Source organism: Penicillium maclennaniae, assembly GCF_028827695.1.
Source record: "Penicillium maclennaniae strain IBT 15551 chromosome Unknown utg000004l:1.0-3007600.0:1.0-3009580.0, whole genome shotgun sequence".
NCBI lineage: Eukaryota > Fungi > Ascomycota > Eurotiomycetes > Eurotiales > Aspergillaceae > Penicillium > Penicillium maclennaniae.
Window position 1 is genome coordinate 1,837,745 of NW_026623216.1, and position 16,800 is coordinate 1,854,544.

The following is a 16,800-nucleotide window of genomic DNA, read 5'->3' on the forward strand; positions in this document are numbered from 1 at the left end:
AATAAGTCGAGCGGACATGACGATTAAGAGCGGAACCAGCTCTTGTCCCCACACAAAACTCTTATGACAGCATTCGATCCTAGCCCACCTTCACCAAATTCCTTCCTCCACCCACCACCTCCCCCGTATTGACCTACCATGGATGGAATTCCATGGGACCAGGTCAGGCCGGGGGATCTGGAGCCCTTGCAGGTCGCGCTCTTTTCGAGTTCGACCTTGCGCAGGCTCCGGGCCCTGCAAGAACTCCGCGATAGGATCGGTAAGATTAATCTACTCTGCGCGGTCAAAGGATGGAAATTGACATTGTGTAGGATCCGAACTGTCTCCGGAATCCCACCACGATATCCTAGTGCTACTCTTCCAAACTTACCCCCGCTACGTTGATCGACCATCACGACAGGCTGTTCAGCAATGCCTCCGCAACCTCCTCCGAGCACCAGCCGCCACAGAACACCTTGAATACTTGACGCAAAATTTGCAGACCGAGGCAGCGAAGGGCGGCTTGAACTCGACCTCCGCGTTCATTCTGCTGGAATGGTGCTGCGTTCTCTTGCAGCAGATTAGCGAGGATGAGGCCACACCTTTGGCCAGTGTTCTGGACCTGATCGCCGTGGATGCAAAGGCGTTAGAAAATTGCTTCGCGCACACACCCAAGCCCCCGGTGATGCTATCGGCTTTCCGGGTGACCAGACGTGCTCTACGCGCGGTGTTCTCCAACCAGACATGGGGTGAGGATGCTGTGCGTCAATCCGTCAGCCGTTTGACTTCAGACACAGTGGCGGGGTTTAAGAATGCGCTGCTTCTGGGAGTCATTTCCGGAGTTTGCGCACGACTGCCAGCCCGAGAGCCGATTCTTATGGAGTGCAAGAAGGAAATTCTGGCCTTTTATGTCAAGGAGATTATTAGCTCGAAGACTGCGGTGCCTTCCCATGTAGCCGGCGGAATGACCGATTTCTTTACCTCCTTTGTCACCGCCGAAGATGTGACCACCGAATTGGTTCCTCCAATGGAGAAATCCATGCTAAGAGCACCCGAGGTGATCTTGACAGGCGTGATCCCGCCCTTCTGCTCCTCTCTACCAGAAGAGATTGACCTCTCAGAGTTAGTCCAGACTCGTTTCTCGAAACACCTTCTAAGTAGCATGAAATCGAACAATGCGCTGGTGAGACAAGGTGCCGCTGACTCCTTCAAATCCTTGCTCTCTCGTTGCAAGACCGAGTCCTTGGTCCAGAAGATCGCTACTGAAATCATCGGTCCATTGAAAACACAGAAGATCACTGCACCTGAGCATCGCATTGCCTATGCGCAGGCGCTCTCGGCTGTTCCGTTGTCTGCGAACGTCTCGAAAGAGATTGTCCAAGGATTCGGACCCCTTTTCGCGCGAGAGTCTAACGAGGCCGCTCTGGAAGAAGAACTCAGAGCCTTCGACACGCATCTTGCTTTCCTGATCAAAACTTCCGTCAAGGTCAGCGACGATATTATCAACACCATTGTCAAAGGCATTTCTGAAAAGCGAATCCCTTTCCGGAAGATCTGGCAGCTCAATGTTGGCGAAGTGCTGTGGACATCCGATGTTGGTGCTTTGAAGAGCGCTGAGGTTGAGCCCCTCGTCACCAAATTCATTTCGAAGATGAAAGATCTATTTGGAGAAGTTGCCTCCAATCCGCTCCCCTCCGCCCAAAGTGGTGCCTTATCTTCCGCCTACGTTTTCCTGGCTTTGTTCCAGCGTATTGGGGACGTTTCAGGCTCTGATAAGTCCACGTGGGAAGAGAAGGCATCGCAATCCATGATGATGGGCTCAAAGCCCTCATTCCTTCTCAATCCTAAGGCCTATTCCAAAGTGGGATCTCAGGCTGAGATGCAATGGTTCGTGAGAGCTCTCGGGGCTGTCACTTCTAGTGCTCAGTTCAAGGCGGCTGAGGATTCTGCGAAGATTGCTTGGGGTCAGGCCTTCATTTATGCCATTACCGGACCCTCCATGTCTCCTAAACTCCGTGAACTTGCCGTAGGAACCCTGTCCGAAGTTCACAGCAAGGATGTTGCATCCATCGGACGTATTATCATCGACGCACTGTGGGCTTGGATAGTGTCTTTCCGCACTGCAGAGAAGGAATCGGCTGCTATTTCCGCAGGACCTGCGAGCGAGCGTTTGCTTCATCTGGTCTTGAAGGGCCTGTGTCCTGTTCCTAAGGAAGGATCCGCGGGACCTTCTCCCGATCTTGATAATCAACTTATCAGCATGCTTATCCTTAGCCGCCAAGAGTTGATCCCTAGTGCTTCTTGGATCGATTTGTGCTTAAGAACCGGCACTGATCCCGGTAACCTAGTCCGCGCTCATCCCGCGGAGTGCATCGAGCAACTAGTCCGTGTCAACACAGACCCTGTCCAGTCAGCTGTACCGCTCGTCAACTCTGCTGTGTGGACTGCCGCAGGTGATCTGGCGTTCGTCGCTCCAGATGTCATGATCCCCCGTCTCGTTGAGCAAATTAAGGAAGATCTGGACGGCGCTCGTCTTGCCAAATTTACCGCCACCGACGCCGCAATCTCCCGAACTCCCGAGGGAACCGTCTTTGTTGATGTTTTGAGCAGCAAGTCTAAGCAGCCTACTTTCAACAAGAGCACCAAGGATTACGATACTTTGAAATGGGAGGAGGAGCTCCGGGCACAGCTGGCAGAGAAGAAGGGCCAGAAGACAAAGAAGCTCACTGCGGAGGAGCAATCCAAGGTCAATGCTCAACTTAAGAAGGAAGCAGAGATCCGAAGAGAAGTCCTTCAAGAAGTTAAGCGAATTGAACGAGGAGCCGGCCTCATCCGTGGTCTTGCGACTGGTCCTGCCAATGACCCTGAAGGGTGGATCAATACTGCCGTAAGCTGCCTTCTTTCTCTTGCTGATGCTGGCGCTGGCCTGTTCGTCGGTGATGTTGTGTCCCAGGCGTATATCGTCTGTGCTAACGAGCTGTCTTCGCGTCTGGGCAACACCCGGCCATTTGTGGGAATCGCAACCCTGCGCGCCATCGGAAACACAAATCTGCCCGCGGATATGGAAAAGGAGCACCTTGGAGAGCTTGTCACGAGAATTTTGTATCGCTTGCGATTCGCATCTGAGCAGCGTCCTCTGGACACCCCGTCCCTCGCCTATGTGTTCCCTTTGATCTCATTAATCCTGACTCGCAATGGAATCAATGAAGTCAAGGGTGACACCGAAGGCGAGCAAGTTCTACTTGCTCTTGAATTCCTATCCTTCCACTCCAATTCCTTTGCTGATGTCCGCCTGCCTCGCGTTGAAGTTCTCAAGCAGCTTCTCTCAGCTATGCAGAAATACACTCAGCACTACAAGTTGATCAAAGATACTCTATTTGATATCTGCCGCTGTATCTCTCCCAATCTCACCAGTGGAGAACTGAACGTTCTTCTGGAGGGTACCATTGTCTCCGAACCTTCTGTCAGGACATCCGTTCTGCAAGTGATCGACGATGAAATCGACCTGACAGATCTTGACTTCTCCGAGCACATCTGGCTAAGCCGCCACGATCACGTGGAAGAGAACGCGGTGATCGCAGACTCTATTTGGGAGGAAAACGCCTTGGAGGTGGACGAGACGGCCTACGCTAAGATCATGAAATATCTGGACTCCAAGGACAATCAACTTCGAGGTGCCGCCGCCCGTGCCCTAGCTGCTGCAATCGAGACCGACAAGAGCAAATTCGCCAGTATCTTGGCTGAACTTCAGGCCAAGTATTCGGACGAGGTCAAGCCCAAGGCTCCCGAGAAGGATGCTTATGGCATGCCCAAGAAGGTTGATAACACCGACGTTTGGGAGCCCCGAAGTGGTATCGCTCTAGCATTCAGTGCCATGACTGGCTTCTTTGAAGGCGAGCAGATCGTTTCTTTCCTTCAATTCTTGATTGAGAGAGGCCCACTTGTCGACAAGAACTCTTCTGTCCGATCTCAAATGCAGGAGAGCGGCAAGTCCATCATTGCAGAGCGTGCCCAGCAAAAGGTTGAGGATCTCATGAAGCTCTTTGAGACCACACTGGAAACCTCGGATAAGGCTGCCCAGAGCTCTGATTTGCTGAACGAGGCGGTCGTCGTGCTCTACGGATCGCTGGCCCGACACTTGAAGGCCGAGGACCCTCGTCTGCAGATCGTTGTCAAGAAGCTTCTTGCTACGCTCCCTACTCCCTCGGAAACCGTTCAGTCTGCTGTGTCAGAGTGCCTGCCTCCGTTGATCAGACTTTCTGGTCCCAAGACGGCAGACTATGTCAAGGAAATGATCGATTCATTGCTTAACGTCAAGAACTACGCCACTCAGCGCGGTGCTGCCTACGGTCTCGCAGGTATTGTTGCTGGCAAGGGTATCTCAACACTGCGGGAGTTCCGAATCATGAGTGTGTTAACAGATGCCACCGAGAACAAGAAGGAACCCCACCAGAGAATGGGAGCTCTGTTGGCATACGAGCTCTTTGCCTTCGTCCTTGGACGTACCTTTGAGCCCTATGTCGTTCAGATCGTACCCCAACTTCTTGCAGGATTCGGCGACGTCAACATTGATGTTCGTGATGCCTGTCTCGATGCTTCCAAGGCTTGCTTCCAGAACCTCAGCTCGTATGGTGTGAAGAAGATACTTCCTACACTGCTCGACGGTCTGGACGATACTCAATGGCGTAGTCAAAAGGGTGCTTGCGACCTTCTCGGAGCCATGGCTTATCTCGACCCGCAACAGCTTGCTGCCAGTCTGCCTGATATCATCCCGCCTCTTACCATTGTCCTGAATGATACGCACAAGGAAGTCCGAAACGCAGCTAACCGCAGTCTGCAGCGATTCGGAGAGGTCATTAGCAACCCTGAAGTCAAGAGTCTGGTCAACGTGCTTTTGAAGGCCCTGAGTGACCCTACGAAATACACCGACGAAGCGCTGGACTCCCTGATCAAGGTGTCCTTCGTCCACTACCTGGATGCTCCCTCTCTGGCGCTTGTCGTGCGTATTCTCGAGCGCGGTCTTGGAGACCGGTCCGCCACCAAACGCAAGTCTGCACAGATCATTGGCAGCTTGGCTCATCTTACCGAGCGGAAGGATCTGATTTCGCACTTGCCAATCATCGTGGCTGGTCTCAACATGGCTATTGTCGACCCTGTTCCTACCACTCGTGCTACTGCTTCAAAGGCTCTTGGTTCGCTCATTGAGAAGCTCGGAGAGGATGCTCTGCCCGACCTCATTCCCAACCTTATGACTACTCTCAAGTCCGACACTGGCGCTGGCGACCGTCTTGGATCCGCCCAAGCCCTTTCGGAGGTTCTTGCAGGTCTGGGTACTGCCAGACTCGAGGAGACCCTGCCTACCATCCTTCAGAACGTCTCCAGCTCTAAGCCTGCTGTTCGTGAAGGCTTCATGACCCTCTTCATCTTCTTGCCCGCTTGCTTTGGTAACAGCTTCGCCAACTATCTTAGCAAGATCATTCCCCCGATCCTTGCTGGTCTGGCTGATGATATCGAGTCAATCCGTGAGACCTCTCTTCGTGCTGGTCGTCTGCTTGTCAAGAACTTCGCCACCAAAGCCATCGACCTTCTTCTTCCCGAGTTGGAGCGTGGACTGGCGGACGACAGCTACCGCATCCGTCTCAGCTCCGTCGAGCTGGTTGGAGATCTTCTCTTCAGTCTTACTGGTATTTCTGGCAAGACCGATGCCGAAGAAGAGGAGGAAGAGGCAACCCAGGCTGGCCAGTCCCTGTTGGAGGTCCTTGGAGAGGAGAGGAGAGACAAGGTCCTCTCTGCCCTGTTCATCTGCCGCTGCGATACTTCTGGTCTCGTCAAGAGTGCCGCCATGGCTGTTTGGAAGGCCCTTGTTGCCTCCCCCAAGACCCTCAAGGATATGGTGCCCACGTTGGCTCAACTCATCATTCGCCGCCTCGGATCCTCTAACATGGAGCAGAAGGTTATTGCCAGTAACGCTCTCGGCGACCTTATTAAGAAGGCTGGCGAGTCTGTGTTGGCCACCTTGTTGCCGTTGCTTGAGGAAGGTCTTCAGACCTCGCCCGATGTGGATGTTAAGCAGGGTATCTGTATTGCTCTGCGTGAGCTTATCACTGCTGCCACCCCCGAGGGTCTGGAGGACTTCGAGAAGGTTCTTATCTCTACGGTGCGTGTCGCTTTGGTCGACAACGACGAGGATGTGCGAGAGGCTGCTGCCGAAGCCTTCGATGCTTTGCAGCAAATTCTGGGCAAGAAGGCCGTGGACCAGGTTCTGCCTTACCTTCTCCACCTGCTGAGAAACGACGAGGATGCCGAGCAAGCTTTATCTGCTCTGCTGACTCTCCTGACCGAGCAAACTCGTGCCAACATCATTCTCCCCAACCTCATCCCCACACTGCTCACACCTCCTGTTTCCGCATTCAATGCCAGAGCCCTGGCATCTTTGGCCGAGGTTGCTGGCTCAGCCATGACGAGAAGACTGCCCAACATCCTGAACTCTCTCATGGATGGAATCATCGAGGCCAAGGACGAAGAGCTTCGCGAGGAACTCAGCACTTCGTTCGATACTGTGTTACGCTCTGTGGATGAGTATGATGGTTTGAATGTGGCGATGAACGTAATGATCGGTCTCGTCAAGCACGACGATCACCGTCGCCGCGCCAAGGCCGCTCTTCAACTCAAGACATTCTTCTCAGATGCTGAGGTTGACTTCTCGCGTTACCACCCTGACTTGATCCGCGTCTTGTTGATTTCTTTCGACGACTCGGACAAGGACGTTGTGAAGGCGGCTTGGGCCGCCCTCAGTGGCCTCATCTCTTCCATGCGCAAGGAGGAGATGGAGGTTCTGGCCATTCCCACTCGCCAGATCTTGCGCCAAGTTGGCGTACCTGGTGCAGATCTACCCGGTTTCAGTCTGCCCAAGGGTATAATGGCCATCTTGCCGATCTTCTTACAGGGTCTGCTTAACGGAAATCCCGACCAGCGTACCCAGTCAGCCCTTGCCATCTCCGATATCATTGACCGTACTGGCTCCGACTCACTCAAGCCCTTCGTCACCCAAATCACTGGTCCTCTCATCCGTGTCGTGTCTGAGCGTTCTACAGACATCAAGTGTGCCATCTTCTTCACCCTCAACAAGCTCCTGGAGAAGATTCCATTGGCCGTCAAACCCTTCTTGCCTCAGCTTCAGCGTACTTTTGCCCGTGGTCTGGCCGATCCATCTAGTGAGACTCTGCGCAACCGAGCTGCCAAGGGTCTTGGTATCTTGATCACTCTGACACCCAGAGTCGACCCGCTTATTGCTGAGCTGATCGCCGGATCGAAGACCACTGATGTTGGTGTCAAGAATGCCATGATGAAGGCTCTCAAGGAGGTTGTTGGCAAAGCCGGTGGCAACATGAGCGAGGCATCTCGCACAGCCATTCTGGCTTTGATTGACGATGATGCCAGTGACCAGAATGATGCCGTAGCGATGACCAACGCCCGCCTCCTCGGTGCCCTCGTCAAGGTCCTCCCCGAGGCGAGTGCTGTGCCTCTTATCAAGAGCCGCATTCTCAACGGAGAGTACTCGCACGCTTCTGTGCTTGGCCTCAATGCTCTCTTGGCGGAAGCCCCTGCCACTCTAATGGAGCATTTCCCTACGGAGACCATCACGGCTATCTGCCAGGGTGTTGCGAACAAAGATGTAAGTTGATAAATTCTTGCGGTCGCATACTCAAGTCGCTAACATGTAAACAGCCCTACGTGGCCGACAACAGCGTTCTCGCTGCTGGTAAATATCTCCTGTCCGCGGATGGCAATCACAGCTTCGAGACACACAAAACCATCTTCGAGGCCCTATCGCCCGTCATTCCCCCGGCGCCAATCCTGATACTCGCCGGTTGACACTTGTCGTCATCCGAACGGTGAGCCGTCTGCACCCCGAGTTGACACGCCCCCACCTGGCCATGCTGGCACCACCAATATTCGCCAGCGTCCGCGACCTAGTCATCCCCGTGAAGCTGGCCGCGGAAGCCGCTTTCTTGTCTCTGTTCTCCGTGGAAGATTCCGAGAGCGAAGTCTTCGACAAGTATATGGCCGGACCTGGTGCCTCGCTGCCCCCCGGCCCGAAGCGCAGCATGTCGGACTACTTTAAGCGTGTTGCTATCCGACTGGCTACCCAGGCTCGTGAGCGCAAGGCTGCTGAAGGTGGCGAGGGTGGTCTTGGACTTTCCCAGGATGAGGTGGATGATGAAAAGGAAGTGTGGAGTATTGGCAAGGTCGATCTGACTGATGATTCGTTTGGCGACGAGTGATGATATGTTTTGATGAGCATCCCAAGGGTTGCATCTACACGCATTCCATATGTTTATAGAGATATCCTTGGGCTCTTGTGTTTTTTATTGTTTCATCTTCGTATAAAAAGTTGTTACGGCTGAATGTTAATACTGCTCTGGTCGGTGGCTGGAGTGCTATGCATATATATGTTTTGGTTCGTTTATACACTGTAAATGACATGTGGGTAGCTTGGTAGATCAAGATGGATCTAGGTAGGGCCTTGCATCCACTTCTCCAGTGTATACATAGATTCCCTTCCTGATTGAGAATCTGCGATCATGTGACCTGAAGACCAGACCATAGATCACGTGCTTTGACACGCCTTTTGCTTTCACGCAATTGTGTTTAGTTTGGTGGGAGAGACTTGTGCGGACGAGGATGGTCTGTGAGAGACTCAAAAATGAACCATTTACTTTCCAAACGCCTTCCAGGGCCGCTACAACCACCATTAAACTGTCATTCTCCTCGTTGTCGCGGGCAAGACAAGGCTAATCGCCATTACTAATCAGGGTACCAGCCCTAAGCACACTCCAAGTCTCAAATTGGACGGACTCGCTTACAGCACATTAGCTAATCGGCCCGCCCCAAACTCCTCACCGTCTGGATTTCCCGTCGAGTGCTACGAGAACTTCATCCGCCAACGACCATACGCCGACATCAAGATGTGAGTCTCATTCCCTGCATCCACCATCCCGAGAACCACATACCGTGAAGCCTGTATACCGAGCTTGTCGCCGACGGGCAGGGAACGCCTGCAAGGAAACAACCGAGTGGAGAGTCGATTGTGTGCACAGGCTGACCATGACATTTTCCATCCACCAGGGTCAACCTTCGCACCCAGAAGCGCCTCGCCGCCTCCGTGGTCGGCTGCGGCAAGCGCAAGATTTGGCTCGACCCCAATGAGATGAACGAGATCTCCAACGCCAACTCCCGTCAGACCATCCGCAAGCTCGTCAGCGATGGCCTTATCATCCGCAAGCCCGTCACCATGCACTCCCGTGCTCGCGCCCGTGAGCTCAACGAGGCCCGCCGCATCGGTCGTCACCGCGGTCTGGGTAAGCGCAAGGGTACCAAGGACGCCCGTATGCCCTCCCAGGTCCTCTGGATGCGCCGCATGCGTGTCCTCCGTCGTCTGCTCGTCCGTTACCGTGCCGCCGGCAAGATCGACAAGCACCTTTACCACGAGCTGTACCACTTGAGCAAGGGTAACACCTTCAAGCACAAGCGCGCTCTGGTTGAGCACGTAAGTTCCACCCCTCGATTAGGGCCAACCTACCCCACCTGCATCGAATCTTTGAAGGATGAAACCAGACTGACTCGTCTTCACCACTACAGATCCAGAAGGCCAAGGCTGAGCGCGCCCGTGAGCGTGTCCTCAAGGAGGAGATGGACGCTAAGCGTGCCAAGAACAAGGCTCTCCGTGAGCGTCGGGCGGAGCGTGTTGAGGCCAAGCGCAACGCTCTGGTCGCCGAGACCCAGGAGTAAATCACTCCAGCATGATGTTTTTTCTCGGTGCGGAGGTTGGAGGTTTAAAAAACTTTCTGGGATGCCCCCCGAAATAAAAGGTCGGCCTTCGACTTCTTCCTACAAACCCTGTTCTATTTACGACACGCCTACTCATTTCTCGGTTTCGCGTGGGGTTTGGGCTTTTGGGAGCGATGGAGAAATGGGTCTTGGGGGCAGGAAGATGCATGATGTGATACTCAAGCTTTTCTTGTTGATAACGAGAAGGCAAAAGGAAATTCTTTTCAAACCCAAAAATAACTAAAATCTCTTCTTCTATCGGCACGGCGCTTGTCTGTTACGAATGTGATCGTTTCCTTTCAAGGTTCCAGTCTGACCCAGACAACTGCCATGCTGGCTTTTGTAGTTGTACCCTTCCTGTATGTGGGCGAAGTCCACCTGCCCATTCCAAATCCCAAGTCCATTTAGATGTCAGCGGGAGTGCTACTGATGTCCGAGATTTATCAGAGATTCTGGACTGATGTCAAGATCCGCAAGATGTCATGGCGTACGTCGAAGTGCTGATCACCGAGGGTGCGGGGATATATTGTCGTTTCAAACGTCATGCCCAGACAAGATGTTCCAACCGCCTGAGACCAGGAGAGCTGCTACTTACATACACCCATCAACCCAGTTGAAAAAACCAAGGATTCACCTAGCGATTTAGGTAATGGACAATTTTGTGATTCTGACCTCAGATATGCTCACTAGACCTGCGTTACAATCTCTCCCCGCCCCGCTAAGTCGACCCGGCCAAGTGATACACATCAAGATAACACACCGCTGGAACGATATCGACCATTCGATTCTAGGGTTCATAGGTCATATAAGTTCTTCGTACCGGTAGAACTGAACGACTTCCTTATCATGAGCAACAGATATTGCCCAATGATTTGGTTCGCCTAGGCCCTTTTAGATGATGAACAATGACAAGGTAGAGACGTGACGACGTAGAATCCGATAAATCATCAACCGGAGCAATCGGAGAAACAAGTTCAGTTCATTGTTCGGTGCCACTTTTGCGGGCAAAAGTATCACCATTGACTTCCGCCTAGTTCTCTCCGACCCGATGATACGTGGGGGTTCGCTCGATGATAGATGCGTCTCACCTATGTTCTCACAATCTATCAGAATCAGTGAACTACGGGTCAATCATGCCACTCATTACGCGTGAACTCTTCAGGCAAGAGAGGAAATCGGTGGTCTATTCATGAACGATGCTTCATTCGATCTATATCGAAAGATGAATGGCTACTGTTCTATGTACAACGTAGTAATCGGAACGTCGAATCAGTCTTGCTATGGCTGAGTCGTCGCCGAGCAGGACGCAGCCTCAGATGATGGCCCTCGTTCGGGCATGTATGTACATGATGCACTGCATCAATTTCTCCATGAAAGGTGGAGATGAGATAAAAGCAAAAGTGCGGCGAATGCAACTCACGGTCAACCGTCGCGGTGAGTCGTTCGCAGCTGGTAATGGAAGAGACTCCAGGTGGCTTTCAGGGCCTCGACGCGGTCATTTGCATCGAACAGGTCATACCATCTGGTGCGCTGGAGCTTGAGAACATGCCAGGGCTGGTCAGGGTCAGAGTCGGTGGGGTATGTGCTGTCGCCTTGAGTGAGGACTTCGAGGTAGCGGCGGTGGACCCGTAGGTGCAGGATGGCGATGTGGTGGTTGATTGAAGAGATCATGTACACCTGAATCGAGATCAGTAGGTTATTATAGGAGAGTGGGATAAGGGGGAGTGTACATCGTCATAAGCGCTGTCCATCGCTCGGCCGATCTGCTGATAGACCATGCGCTTATCCCACAGACTCGGACCCGGTTGCAGGATCTTCCACTTTTCACTGCTTGATAGCTTGCGCATGGCACTAGGCCGACGCGCCAGAGACGTGGAATATGAGCCCTGTGAATGTTCAAACTTGTGCCGCTTGCGAGCAGTCTCCGCCTCCGGGGCGGTTGTGGCGGACGAGTTGTCCCCCAGCAGGGAGTCGGGAATGGGGATCCCCGCGTTCCTCACTAGATCATCGAGGATCCCGTCATTAGGAGCACCGCCAAATCGGGGCTTTGTTGTCCACCATTTATTCTCGCCAGGCCGCAACTCAGCCGCACCTTCGCGAGCGCGTTCCTGCGCGGCAAGAAGCATGCCGCCAACTTCGCGGAACAGATCACACACCTCACCAATTCCCTTTCCTTTCTCATCACCAGTAACTCGGAAAGTGGTCTCGGCACGGCACTGCGCAATTAGGACAGGTCCCTCAAGTATACCCTGTCGTGCGATCTGCCGGTCTCTGGGAGAGCGGGCTACTTGGAAGGACTGCCGCACTGGGAAAAGCAGATTTCCTACAGTCAGGCGGGGCGGTAACGTTGGGACGGTAACCTGGCACCCGAAAGGCCAGGCGGCCATCTCAATAAAGGACCGGATGGTGTCGTCCCGTACGTCGTCGGGCATCTCCGTGCCCGCTCCAACCCGGCGACCCGTGTACATCATCACAGTCGGATGAGGAATATTTGCCTCGGCCGCACTGCCGTTTGAGGTCGTGCCAGCGTCCATCTCAGATCCATCCACGTCCATCGCGTCGGCCGAGTCGGTATGAACTGTATCGAGGATTGACTCATCGGTCCGCATCTCGTCACCCTGGGCCTCACACTCCGCGGGAGAAGTCTGCTGCGGCGTCGGCTCCGAAGTAACGGGTCGCTCGAAGTAATTGTCGATACTTGTATCCCAGTACTGCGCCATGCGCTCCAAGCCACTCCAGAACTTCCTAGACTGTGTTAAGCGGACACGGCTCCGGCCTTCGCGGGGTGGTAGACGAGCCACCTCACGGAAGGTATCATCTTGATCAAGCAACAACTCGGTGCGGAGGACTTCGAATCGATCTCGGGGAGGGTAAGGGAGTCCATTGCTCATCAGTGGGCGCGCTTGATCCTCGCCCTCCTCGGCGGATTCGATTTCCGGTTCTTCCTTCCAGGGCAGCGGGGGCAATGAGCCCGCCGGGTCGGCGGGGAACATCTGTTGGACGTCGACATCGGAGTCGATATGGAGGTTGAGGGGCTTGAAGCGATCAATGGAGATATCCTGGGGTCGCTTGATGGAGGCTAGTTGGGTGAACAGGTCGCGGAGGGTCGAACCGGAATCATCAGGGACAACATCGGGGAGATGGTAAGCGGGGAAGTCAAGGGGTGTAGCGTCCGTAGGAGGAGTGCGTTCCTTCTCAGGTTCTGAGGATGCCGAAGACAAGGCTGAAGAGAGTGGGTTAGCGTTGATGTCGCGGTGGACAATGAGGGGCACACGGCGCCACATTCCAGGAAGCCAAGAGGAGAAGACATACCCAATCCAGGACCCCAGCCAAACATGATGAGAAGTTATGTCGACATGAACATGCTCGAGAGCGAGTGGTAGGAGACAAGAGTCAGGAACAACGGTTGTTCCTAGTTGGACCCGCGGTACTTTGTCAAGTGGGGAACGAATGTAATCCCCTCGTGATGCCCTGAGACCACATTCCCAGTCCCGAGTAATGTCACTTTTTCCAGTTGATACCTGTGCGAGATCTAGATACGTTGACGACCTTTGATTTTGATTCAAGTGAGTGGCGCCTCCAAAGGTGTCCAGTGCAAAAGAAAGCCCTGGGTCACATGTTGTGCCCCCGGGTCGCATGTTGACACTGTGCCAAACTGCGTCAAGTCACTAGTTGACCTAGATGTCGGCATATTAGCGAAACCTCCTCGCGGGGATCTAACTGCCGTTAGACGGTATTTTACGACTGCATTCCCTGGAGCTTCAAGTAAGACGCGAATTCAAGTAGTGGCCCACAGATCAATCACGAACTGAAAATGATGATAGAGAAAATAGAGACTCACAAGTCGGTTTTACCAGTAGAAGAAGTTTACTGAACAAAAACAAATCTCGAGAGGCAATGTCAAGCCCATCTGCGGACAGTAAACCATGAGTGTGCGTCAATGTTCGGATGGAGATGAAGAAAGCGTGACCTCTTCTTCCATCGTCTCCAGTCGCTGGAGGCTGATCGATCTACTTAATTCCTGCGGAGTAAAGTCCCAGCAAAGACTAAAGAAAGTACCAAAATAGAAATGCATAATGCATGGACTTGTAGTCGATACTGAGTTCGCAATGTGAGTTCCTGCTTTTCCAGGTGGCAGACCTAATGCAAGGGCAAAGTACCTCGTCCAGGCAAATATTCCTCCCAAAAGTACAGCCTAAGGTTTACGCTGATCTCAGAAGACCTGAGAGGCGACAAAGGTCTTCATGAGGGTCGCTTAGGTCCAGGTAAAGGCCGATACAATCGAGGTTTACGGTATCCGTTTTCTACATAACCTAGAACGCAGTGTAGCCAAGGAAGGGATCTTCGGCTTTCAAAAGATCAAGTCAATCAAAGCTTCGAGCCATGTCGAAATCCCCTAGTCGGTATTTCGCCCGACGAGTGCCGAGAATGCAGGACAGACGAGCTTGACGGGCGTTGTCAATTTTCATGAACCTTGCTTGCTCTGACCTACACTCAGACTTGTATGCAATTCAAAAAAAAAAGTATTGCTGCATGCGTTACTTCGAGGTTAAGTCTGATAGTTAATGCACCGAGACTCAGAGAGACGTGGCCAAGCAGCTCAGCGTCTTCAGCAAGGTCTTGCAACGCTACAGGATCTTACTTCAGGTTTATTAGACTCTCGTCCACTACGCTCTCCTTTGAACTCCTTGAGCAGTCTATGATCAATTTGAATTCAACTACAAGATTAGAATTACGCTGGAACAGCTGAAGGTTTTCGAATCCATGGACATGAAAAACAAAAAGAGTAAATTAGACGAAGGGGCCATCCGGGGATCGAACCCGGGTCGCGCCGAATCACACTGAGTGAACTCAGTTGGATAAATGAAAATCCGAACGGCGCATACTACCACTATACTAACGGCCCCATTTGTTAGATTACCGCTTTCGTAAATAAATTGATGATATGTTAAAACAAAACCTCTCTTCGGAAACTGTTGGCTGGGCTCATGTTCCAGCCCGAATGATTATTTTTGTCCGAGCGAAAACAAAAAATTAGACTGGGAGGTTTCAGAGCTCAGAGAAGCCAGAGTTGCCAATGAGGGAGGAACTTACACTTGGTTCGGGCATACCTGGCGAGCTCTCCTACTACCTTCGCTCAAGACCTCGACTTATGGAGTTCGAGTTTGTAAGAGAAATAGCTGGAAAGAGCCTTAACACAACTTTATTATGATCAATGCTTCCCCCACAAAAACCGACGTATGTGATTATATTCAGACTCCGGTTGAACCGCCTAGCTACCTCGTCTTTGGCACTGGGGCTGGTATGAGGCTGCATGAACTGCTGACATTCTCCATCATGGTACTAAATTCCAATCGATCAGCAAGGTTTTCGATTGTGGCCCAATGATATGTGGCGTAAGAAGCTTTGTTTTGGCGGCGTGAGAATGTTACGCTTGATATCTGTCAATCTCTCAAATTTAACTTATTTAATGACCGCTAACGTGACGTCCAGGAAAACCGCCAAATTACAACCTGTAAATAATTTTATTCATAGAAGAGAAGAACCTCGATTGTTGGCATGATTGCCTATTTTGAAGAACGATACTGTATCACAAAATTTTTGGTCACGTTGATCCCGCCCGATGCATTAGTTCTGTGACCGTTGTTCCCCTCTGACTGAAGATCTTCGTGACTTCCCTGGGAAAAAGACAAGGATATCATCATATTTATCGCACAAGCCTCTTTGCGATTCCGTAGTATTCGCGCTGGAGATATTTGTGCGAACTGCTAGGTGGCCGATTCGATTCATCGGATAAATATTGTTCGACTGCTGCTCCTCGAGTCTTTCAAATGTTTGTTGACCAGAAGCACTCTGCTTGGAACGTCCGGTTGAGAATAAACCAGGAACCATTCTTGACAAGATGGTTTTTAGAAAAGGCATATTTGCGCAAATTATGGCGAGCTCGGGCTCGATCGTGGTCCACATAACTCCCATCTGGACCGAATATGTGATGTCGGAGAAGTCAATATCCATCAGCGACTTAAGACGAATGATGCTGATAATTGAGACCCTGTAGTATTTTGAATCAATGTCAGCTATATCATATTAAAGGGGATAGTCGTTGCAACCACAGAAATTGTTGCACACAGACAAACACAAGGAACTTACAGCAAGCCCACGCTGAACACACCGCATAGAGCGATTTTCTTGGAAAGTGAGAGCTGGAGTTTCCATATGTGAGGAATCGGAAGCGCCATCACCATCAGATCAGTGATCAGGTTCAGCGTTCCCGCAATAACATATGTCGCGTTGCGATTGCCACAAGTCCCAGCAATGGAGGTATCCCAGTTGTATGCCAAAGGACGACAAAGAAGAAACGTCTCCAGAATCACGCTGACTGCCCACATCCAAACTATAGTCATTGTGACCAAGATGCTAATTCGAGAACTTTTCTTGGTGCCAAAGATACGCAAGTAAAAGAGCATGATAGAAGACTTGATCAATCCCAGCACAATTCCATATAGAGCTTCGAGAGGCAAGATTGTCTGCTCAGGTCGTCAGCATGTCCTGAGGACTGCAAAGTCTTGATTATTCGTAATACCTTCAGCGTAATGATGACCGACGACGGGTCAGTATCGGTAACTTTTCGACCTGCGCCTCCAACGATGGTAACTGTTGAGAGTTTGTGAGTAGATTGCACCAACGATACACCAGCCAAGAAGCACACTCACGAATGAACACAATGGCGATGTCCACGTAGACAATTGCTTAGGGGTGAAAGTCAGATTTCATGGTTCGAACAGGGTCAAAGGATGACTTATTAATGCCCCGACGATGAGATACTTCGGGTGCCCGAGGCTTACTCGTCTTAAATGCAGCGCAACAAACCGCAAAATCGTGGTTATTGTCGTAATGGCACCGAGAACAGTCACTGCAACTACTGGACTCCGACTTAACGGCGTATCCAGAGCATAGGTGATAGTCCCCATGACGAAGAGTAGCGACGCC

At 52.0% G+C, this 16,800-nt stretch overlaps 3 protein-coding genes across 3 annotated transcripts; 1 reads left to right on the forward strand and 2 right to left on the reverse strand.

Moving 5' to 3' along the window:
* Window positions 1-138: 138 nt before the first annotated feature.
* N7477_004848 (putative translational activator) lies at window positions 139-9,788 on the forward strand (the record flags this gene model as incomplete). The annotated part of the gene is made up of 7 exons (XM_056966511.1): window positions 139-259; window positions 312-7,654; window positions 7,708-7,741; window positions 7,804-8,260; window positions 8,804-8,950; window positions 9,109-9,529; window positions 9,622-9,788. The coding sequence occupies 7 exons, from the start codon at window positions 139-141 to the stop codon at window positions 9,769-9,771; spliced, it is 8,673 nt and encodes a 2,890-aa protein (XP_056823292.1). The 3' UTR covers window positions 9,772-9,788.
* Window positions 9,789-11,232: 1,444 nt separating this feature from the next.
* On the reverse strand, window positions 11,233-13,448 carry N7477_004849 (uncharacterized protein; the record flags this gene model as incomplete). The annotated part of the gene is made up of 2 exons (XM_056966512.1): window positions 11,233-11,487; window positions 11,541-13,448. 2 exons carry the CDS (start codon window positions 13,446-13,448, stop codon window positions 11,233-11,235), a joined length of 2,163 nt encoding a protein of 720 aa, XP_056823293.1.
* A 2,080-nt stretch (window positions 13,449-15,528) lies between these two features.
* N7477_004850 (uncharacterized protein) lies at window positions 15,529-16,781 on the reverse strand (the record flags this gene model as incomplete). The annotated part of the gene is made up of 5 exons (XM_056966513.1): window positions 15,529-15,862; window positions 15,961-16,337; window positions 16,394-16,464; window positions 16,524-16,559; window positions 16,610-16,781. Coding segments are annotated over 5 exons (990 nt in total), but the record flags the coding sequence as incomplete, so codon positions are not given.
* Window positions 16,782-16,800: the final 19 nt, after the last annotated feature.